Source organism: Echinococcus granulosus (assembly GCF_000524195.1).
Source record: "Echinococcus granulosus chromosome Unknown EG_S00036, whole genome shotgun sequence".
Lineage (NCBI taxonomy): Eukaryota > Metazoa > Platyhelminthes > Cestoda > Cyclophyllidea > Taeniidae > Echinococcus > Echinococcus granulosus.
The window spans coordinates 376,098-384,149 of NW_020170416.1; the positions used below are offsets into that span (position 1 = coordinate 376,098).

The 8,052-nt window shown below is 45.9% G+C and overlaps 2 protein-coding genes across 2 annotated transcripts; one reads left to right on the forward strand and one right to left on the reverse strand. All coding sequences in view use genetic code 11, as the record gives it.

The window, feature by feature from the left end:
* Positions 1-644: 644 nt before the first annotated feature.
* Positions 645-1,682, forward strand: EGR_05156 (Mediator of RNA polymerase II transcription subunit 19-B; the record flags this gene model as incomplete). The annotated part of the gene is made up of 2 exons (XM_024494405.1): positions 645-950; positions 993-1,682. The coding sequence occupies 2 exons, from the start codon at positions 645-647 to the stop codon at positions 1,680-1,682; spliced, it is 996 nt and encodes a 331-aa protein (XP_024351191.1).
* A 576-nt stretch (positions 1,683-2,258) lies between these two features.
* Positions 2,259-7,362, reverse strand: EGR_05157 (Protoheme IX farnesyltransferase; the record flags this gene model as incomplete). Its single annotated transcript, XM_024494406.1, has 7 exons — positions 2,259-2,677; positions 2,888-3,120; positions 5,016-5,086; positions 5,280-5,536; positions 6,357-6,447; positions 6,735-7,166; positions 7,198-7,362. 7 exons carry the CDS (start codon positions 7,360-7,362, stop codon positions 2,259-2,261), a joined length of 1,668 nt encoding a protein of 555 aa, XP_024351192.1.
* Between the last annotated feature and the right edge of the window lie 690 nt (positions 7,363-8,052).

Consider the following 8,052-nt stretch of genomic DNA (forward strand, 5'->3'; position numbering starts at 1 on the left):
TTGCATTAAAAATTCAAAAAAACTGTCAAGGGCTCTTTATTTAGCTTCTGAGGGATTGTTTACCAAAAGTCTTTATTCTTTAGGCGCAGAGGCCGCGTTGATCTTACATTCCGTTTAACGGCATGCTTAAATAAATGAGCTCTTCAGTCTCCGGAGCTTTGTACTCTCACCCTGGAACAGGGGCGTCGTGCCAAGCTAATGGCCTACTGGATATTTTTCATTCTGGCACTGCCAATTTGGTTGAACCCTTATGCACCTTTACGATTAAAGAGGCGAGTTGGATTTAAACAGCACCTCCATGTATAAGCAACTAAGGACTATGGAGGTAGGCCGAAACCAGAGTAATCATGAGTTATCTGAAAAGATAATAAGCGTAAGGGCTGGTTTTCAGAATATACTGAAGGGACAAGTTGTGAATTATACTTTTGCCAATAAGATTATTTCTAAGCCAGTTTGCAGCAGAAAAAGGCAAAAAAATTGCAGCTATACTCTTTTTGGTTGTAGCTGCAAAATGCAATGGGCTTTAGCAATTATTAGTTTTGTTTAGAGGTGCTGTTTTTAACACTTAAACGATATTTGTTTGAATGTGTGTTACCGAGGGGGGTGCATTCGATATTGCTCGAGTAGTGTTAACGCGGTCGACGATGTCCTATGGGCCAAATTTCTCTCTTCAGCAGCACCCTCAGTACTTCCCGAACAAATTTAAAATTGTTGGGACAGGAACTAATCGTTCAGTTGCTCCTTGTGAACCTTTCTACCTTCTGGATACCGAATGGCCTATGACAGAAAACCAAATAACCGGTGCTACGAATCTCATCGAGCATTATGGACTCAAAAACGCTTATCAAAAGTACTTCCGTGGAAATCTCAAGGACGAGCTCTCCGGCTTTCTTCCTCATTTGTCAGGAAATGTGAACATGCCTGCTTCTGCAGACGATAGTGGACTAATGGTAGACCATTTTGGTAGGCTGCCTTTATCCCATTATTTCTAGGGCTTGATTGAACGCCCGCCTATCCGGGGCAAGGAATTGACCATCTTTCCACCTAGCCAACTAGATCCTGCAGTCCGTTTACACACTGGCCAACTTCCCCAGGAGTACATGGCTCTCTTCATGGCTGCATCTCCCCCCACCACTTCCGTCGCCCCTAGCAATGGCACAGCATTGACCGAGGGCACCACTATCACTCCTTCTAGCGTTCGAAAGCGTCGCCGTGACGTCCATCGCGCTAGTGCTGGTGCCATTGCCTCAGAATCTGCGATTGGGCCTTCTGTCACTACTTCTGCCTCTGCCTCTACATTTTCTCCTGCTGCTGCAACTCTACTGCTCCGCAATCAACAGCAGCAGCACCATCATCACCACCACCATCCACCGAATGCGGCAGCTGTTGCCCCTTCCGTTACCTCCGCCGCAACGGCACCGCATTCTGGACCGCTGGTGAATGTTGCGGCGGCAACTGCCGGCGTTTCAAAACCAGCGACTTCTGCGGGTTACTTCGCAACCCCACCACCAGCCGCTGCAATCCGGCGTTCTACAGAAGATTTTTCCTTTATACCCTCCAGCGGTGGTGGCGGGGCGTCCTCCGTGGAATCTCCCGGCGGAGATTTCGATGATGAGATTCGGCGCAAGAGGCGAAGGAAGGAGAAGAAAAGTGGAGTAGGAAGAAAGGAGAGGATTGAATAGCGTAATCATCTTACTGATTTATACCTTTTTAGCAGTCTGTAATATATGGGTATCTCTATATTCATTTTGAACTTGTTTTTGTTTTGAGGGTGGGAAATAGGGAATATGATGTGATACTTCGGGGACCTCCTATTTTCTAGTTACTTATTTTACTCCTAACTAACGAGTAAATTCAGGGTCTTCTCGGCATTTTGGAGTTATGGCCAATTGCGTTGTTTGTGGCTCAGAATACATGGGTTTGTTATATGTCCTGAGATCATCCTTCCAGGGCCTTCCAGCGGCTTATTGTTAGCATCACCTAGTCACAAATCTTGCGTCACTCAAATTTCGTCCTGAGGAGTAAGAGCGTCTCCACCTTGTTTACAGTACCTTTTTTTTCCCTCAATTTAATTGCATAAAATTAGCCAGATTTCTCACAAAAATACATCATATTACTTCTATTTCATCAAAAGCTAGAGGTTGAAGATAAACTGTAAGACTCCTCCTGTCCTCCAGTAAAAAAGCAATGGTGGCTGAGGCCGCAGCGATGGTAGCTGTGGGAATGCAAGTTTTTCGTCTATAAAAAGATTCAACCAATCAAACAGCACCGGTCGCGAACCCACAATGAGAGCAGACAAGAAGGGCAGTCATCACCGCGGGCAGGTGAAGCAAAGACGCACGAAAGAGACCGCGCGCTGCACTACACACCGCCCCGGCATTCTCTAGAGGTGTGGAGTAGAAACGCAGCGCGTAGTACACCAGCATAGCATTGAACGGAGCCGCCACGAGGCCTCCACACCAATTCACCTGACCTGCACTCGCACCGCCGGCACCGAGGAAGCAGATGAGGCTGGCGAGGAGGGAGTGACGCAGTGCCGCAGCTCTGGCGCGCTGCGGTGTCACGTTGGCTGTCATGACGTAGCCGGCGTGAGCGTACTCCTGTCGTGCCAGCCATGATAGAGACATAAAGTGGGGAAACTGCCAGGCGTAAACCAGACAGGCTAACACCAGGGAGCCTGGTAAAAAGAAGTAGCGCGGATTTAGCAGGATGGATAAAAATAAACTCAAGTCTGCAAGACGGCCGATGAAATAACGACTCCAAAGTGATAGCTAAGTAGTATTGGAATGATGTTCACTACCATTTTACCAGAAGCTGTCAAATTCCGGAGACAATAACCGCCTCCGTTAAATCAAATAAAAGTTTCCACGTCTACAAGGACACGTACCCGAATGTAGAGAACCAGTGGCTGCGGCCCAGCCCATGAGCGGTGGAATGGCGCCAACCAGGGAGCCCACCCACGTGTTCACCTGGGAGATGCGTTTCAGCGGAGTGTATACGCAGGTATAGAGCAGGAGATTGCCCGCCGCCAGACTAGCCACGAGACTGTTTGTGCTCACGTACAGTATCGACAGACCCATCGTGGCTGTGGTACTGGCGAACACGCTGGCTCCCACTGGGCTGCAAAATCAAAAACAACCATGACCCGCAAAGTGATTTTCATCACCGGCTGTGGAGACCCAGTTTCCCTCAGAAACGCTGGTAGTGGAAGTAAACAACCTGGCGCTCCACTCACATGTAAATTGTCTACTGTCTCCAGATTTCTGCCTACCTTTGTCATCAGTGTATCTCTCAGTTCCGCAGTTCCAACCATTAGAGACGGTGAAATATTTTTGCAGCTAACTCCCCATTTCGTCAAACAGTCACAGAAATGATTTCCGAGGCTGTGATCTGGGCTCCAACATGACCGAGACCACCATGGACCTGTAGGGGCATAACTGCCTCTGTTTAAACATCTTCTTGCTGAATACTGCATGACTGCACAACCTCGCTGTAAGCTGGAGTTTGAGAGCGTAAGCTAAGATTCTGTCGAGCTCCCAACCAGGGTAATCAACAGACAAGACTTCGATATGGGACGATATGGAGTAAAGAAGGGCGTCTGGCACGCGCGAACATGACACAGACCGCCGGGAGTGTGAAATAGTTCCAGCTATGGCAAATGAGCAAGAGTGCAACGTTCTAAGATGTTTAAAAATTAGCCTTGTAAGGGAAAACTTCCAGAAAACCGAAAAGGGAGCGTTTTGCAGGCGTTCCCAGCAAAATTGGGCTTTAATCCGCACATTAAACACACACGCCAACGAGGAGGAATTCATGCTTTTGGCAGATAAAACTGCTGTGGTCTTACCAGAGAGCAGTCACGTGTTGCCTCTTGGGTCTACTGTGCTGCATAAAATGCAGGAGGGATTGTCTTAGGTTGTTAGAAGCTTTGACACAATTCTACTGATATCAACGACTAAAAAGTTGGCAGTACATTATCATAGCAACAGGAAGAAATAATATTGGTCGAAGTAGAATGTCAGAGGATCACCAAATGCGGAACATTCCAAGTTACCGATTAGCCCTTTTCTGTACTTGGATCTGCAAAAAATGGCAATTTAAGAGATGGCGAAATTCCCATTCTGGAGTTCTGCTTGGAACATCCTATCCACCTGACCAGGGAAGATAGTTCCACCCATCTCCGATACTTCATTTCTCGACTTCTTCTTGGCTGTATGGCGAAGGAGTGTTATTATGGAAATGAGTCTTACCAAGAGTCCCAGCAAAGTAAGTGAGAGCTCTAAGTGACTAGCTAATGAAAGCACTTAGTCAAAGATTACGAGCTTTTTTGGTGTATTAGAGTGAGGCCTTCTGTTCTGATAAGCGATTTCAATATCCTGATCACAGAGGAGCTAGTGGCGTGTCACTTGAAGGGATCAGACCTAGGCAAGAACACATCTGCCAGAGATTGCGTGCATGGATGTTGCTCTGTAGTGGTAGGAGGTCTTGACGTAGTACACGAATCCAACATGAAGCGCAAACGGATTCCCAAGGGAACCGACACTTCAAAGCTTCCCATTCTTTCTTCGTCGTTACGACATGGGAGAAAAACACTTTGGGTTGCACCATTACAATAAGGTGAACGAAATGGGTCTCCCGAATGGTAGTGTGGCTGTCTGTTTGATGATTCAGCACTGTTAGCCTCATCAGTTGTAGCCACTTCGTATTCTACTTCAATCCACGACTACAGCAGCCAAGACGGATCAAATTACCAAGAAAGTTGTCCTAGTGTATAACCCACGCAACAGTCCCACAAACAACGCTACTAAATCCAAAATGCCATCAGAGGATATACTTTCAGATCCCCTTTATGCGTTCGCCCAGTACCAACACGACTGTTAAACCCAATGCAATCAATTACAGCTACTTTTTTGCATGACCCTATAGACTGAACTCTTGATTTTAAGCCGAACTATTCATGCTTTATGATATAAATTCCGATGGGATGGCCTATTGATAACACTCCTTCACTAACCTACCTAATTAATTTGCGGACGAGAGGTCGCATTCGGGTGCGCTTCATCAAACTGTCGTATTGGACTTCCATGATCTGGAAAGGAGACTAAAGGCAAGTTAGTTTGTCATTTGGCGTGTAGGCTCCCCAAATCTTCTTTCGCTCTTCCAAGGATAGAATTAAGAAGAAATTTAAATGGGAAATAAGAATTACTTCAGTCTTGTTTGGCCAAATTACACTCCCAAAGGCACTATTTCAAGGAAACAGGGGAGATACAAAGGCAACATACCTGGTTGATGGAATTAGCAGAGGCGGAGGTGAGCGTGGTACCCAACCCAAGGGCAAGGAGGGAGGCGGCGGGATGAGCAAGAAAGGCCTCACAGACCAGGGGCGAAGGCGCCGCCAGTGCACAGCCGGCCAGCGCCGTGGAGACTACCAGACCTGTTAGGCGTGCCTTCGAGAGGGCCATCCACACACCCACCCACTTCACTAAGCTAATACGCTTTCTACCAGTGCGACTGATTGGTGATAGCACGGCGCTATTTGCTTGATGAATGGAAAACAATAGAAAAGGCTTGGGTGAACAAACAGTTGCCCTGGTTTCAGTGTTTAGTTTGATGCCCGAGAGATGATTGGTCAGACACATCGAGGAGTGTTGTGCAAAAGACAGATCGCTCTGCTTAGATCAGTTGAGCCAAACGTATGCTAGCAATGTTTCAAAACCAAGAGTCGGGGTAATAAAGCACTAGAGACTCGAATCCAACAGTTCGTATGGAGCGCATGACGAAGTTGCACAAGTACTCCCTTTCAAGGAACGACTAAGTCAAATACTCCAAAACCACCATGTCTAGCGATGCATGAAAGGGGTGAAAGTGATGACCATATAGAGATCAGGTGGGTGGATATCGTCCACGGGGTGAAAATCTGGAGGAGGCTACCAGTCATTCCTGTTACTTCTTTGATCACAGCTGTCGTTACACTTGCAATAAATTTTTATATTTATGACCCATGCTGAAGCTCGAAATCGGTTAAGCAAATCGTGTTTATGACATTCTAGCTCTCCTGTGTCACCACAACGATGCACTTTAATTTCCTCACTGATACCTAAATCTTCCCCAAGAATAGAACAAGTGCAATCAAGGAACGCTTGTTTATACTTGTATTTAATTAAGAGGAATCTCCACTCTTTCCAGGACCTACTAGCACCCATGTCTGCAACCTTCCAGCTCCTCTGTAGACTACCAGTAAACCTGCCACGCTGGACATTTTTTTCTACTTTTCAAGGACGATTTGGAGAGCTACGCAAGCCTTTCACTAGATAATGACATCCATTAAACATGCTTGGGCAAAAAGATCTGTGACTCACGTTGTTCAAAGACAGTGGTGTTGGGGGCAAAGGAGGGTGCCAGCGGCGCCACCATTGTTGACGTAAGTCGGGATGAATTATTTGAAAGGGACTAAAGAGGATGTGAACCGGTTATTGATCATTGCAATACTCGTCTACAACTTACCACATCGAAGTTGGAGCAGCGCCGTGAGGCATAGCAGAACCGGGTCTTGTTTACAAGGCAGGAGAAAGGGTGATGGCGAAGGAAAGAAAGGGAACGATTAATACTAAGGACAATCATTCTAAACTGCTATAACTGGTATCGCCACAGCAATCTGTGATAAAAATGTTTGCAAGATTTCGAAGCCGTGTGTCTTCAGTGTTCTCGGCCAAAATGCCACGAGCAAATTCAACCACAGTGGGAAAATTACTCCGAATAGAGGTGTGAAAGGCGGTGGTTGAGCAGTTTGGTTCAAAGAAGACACAGTTTTCTTCTTGCAAATGGACGGCAGGAGCGCAGAGGTGGACGAAGACAGTAAGACAGTTGACCAAAGTCCCCGCTTCAAGAGTGGGGGACTGCAAGCAGGTGAAGAGCGGTGAGATTTCTTGATGGCTGTGAGAGAAACGAAGGCGCAGGTTCTGTGAACTAGTTATCAGGTTACAGAACCCTGCTACGGCTAGAGATACGAGTTTTGCAGAAGTCGCTGCAGTCTTCTTTTGGCTACTAGCCGATGGGGCAATTTGGAGATGTTGACGTACAATTTCAAGGAAGATAAGATGGACGTCAAGGCTAATAAGATGCGGACAATTACGGGGATCGTGTGCAAAGTTACCAAGGTTGGCGACGATCTAGACATGAACTGTTGAAATAGAGTGCTACCTGCTGCTTGTAGTCGATGAGATTGGTAACACACAACTCGTTAACAAGAGCTTCGAGGTACTGAAGGCGTTCAACGCTTCCGGGAGCGGCACGACCGACACTTCGACGTAGTTCTGGATCGATTCGATAGCGTTTAGAAGACTTCTTTAGCTTGATAGAGGGCATTCACCTAAAAAGATGTTTTCTACCTAGAATGTGTTGAGGCGATCCCTTAAAGGGACTACAATAAGTCTGACCTGACTGGTAAAGAAATCTGCCCCTTAAAACTTCCATTTAAAAACACAAATAATTCAAACCGGAAGAAAGAACATACATTTCCTTACAGTTATTGTAATAAAAGGACAAATTGGAAAATAAGAAAGTGCTGCCAATGTTGGCAAGCAATCCAAAACGTTGCTCTTTGTTTAATGATATCAGGGAATTTCCACAGAGACAATGAAAACCAAAATCGGAGTTTGGACAAACCTGCCTCAACAAGGAACGTGCAAGGAAAAAGCAAACGCCGCTAGAGTAGTTTCATCCAATGAGAAGCAAACAAGGTCACCAGGAGAAGACGTGGATCGGATTGACCGGGCCAACGAATAGCCAAATTCACTTAGAAATAAGAAGTGGAGACATACGAGCTTATCTGACATCAAAACTTAAAAAAAAATTGACATGCGTGGTCTAGAAGACTACTGTTTCAAGTGTAGCACAAAGGATTTGCATAGTATGAGATTTTAGCAAGATATTTCCCCCGAAATCTTTAACTATTTTGTATAAGATACGCAACTAAAATTCCTTTATTAACCGACATCAAAACAAATAGACAGGCATCTTGTGATGTGCTTAAAGTATTAAATACCTACCTTTCCT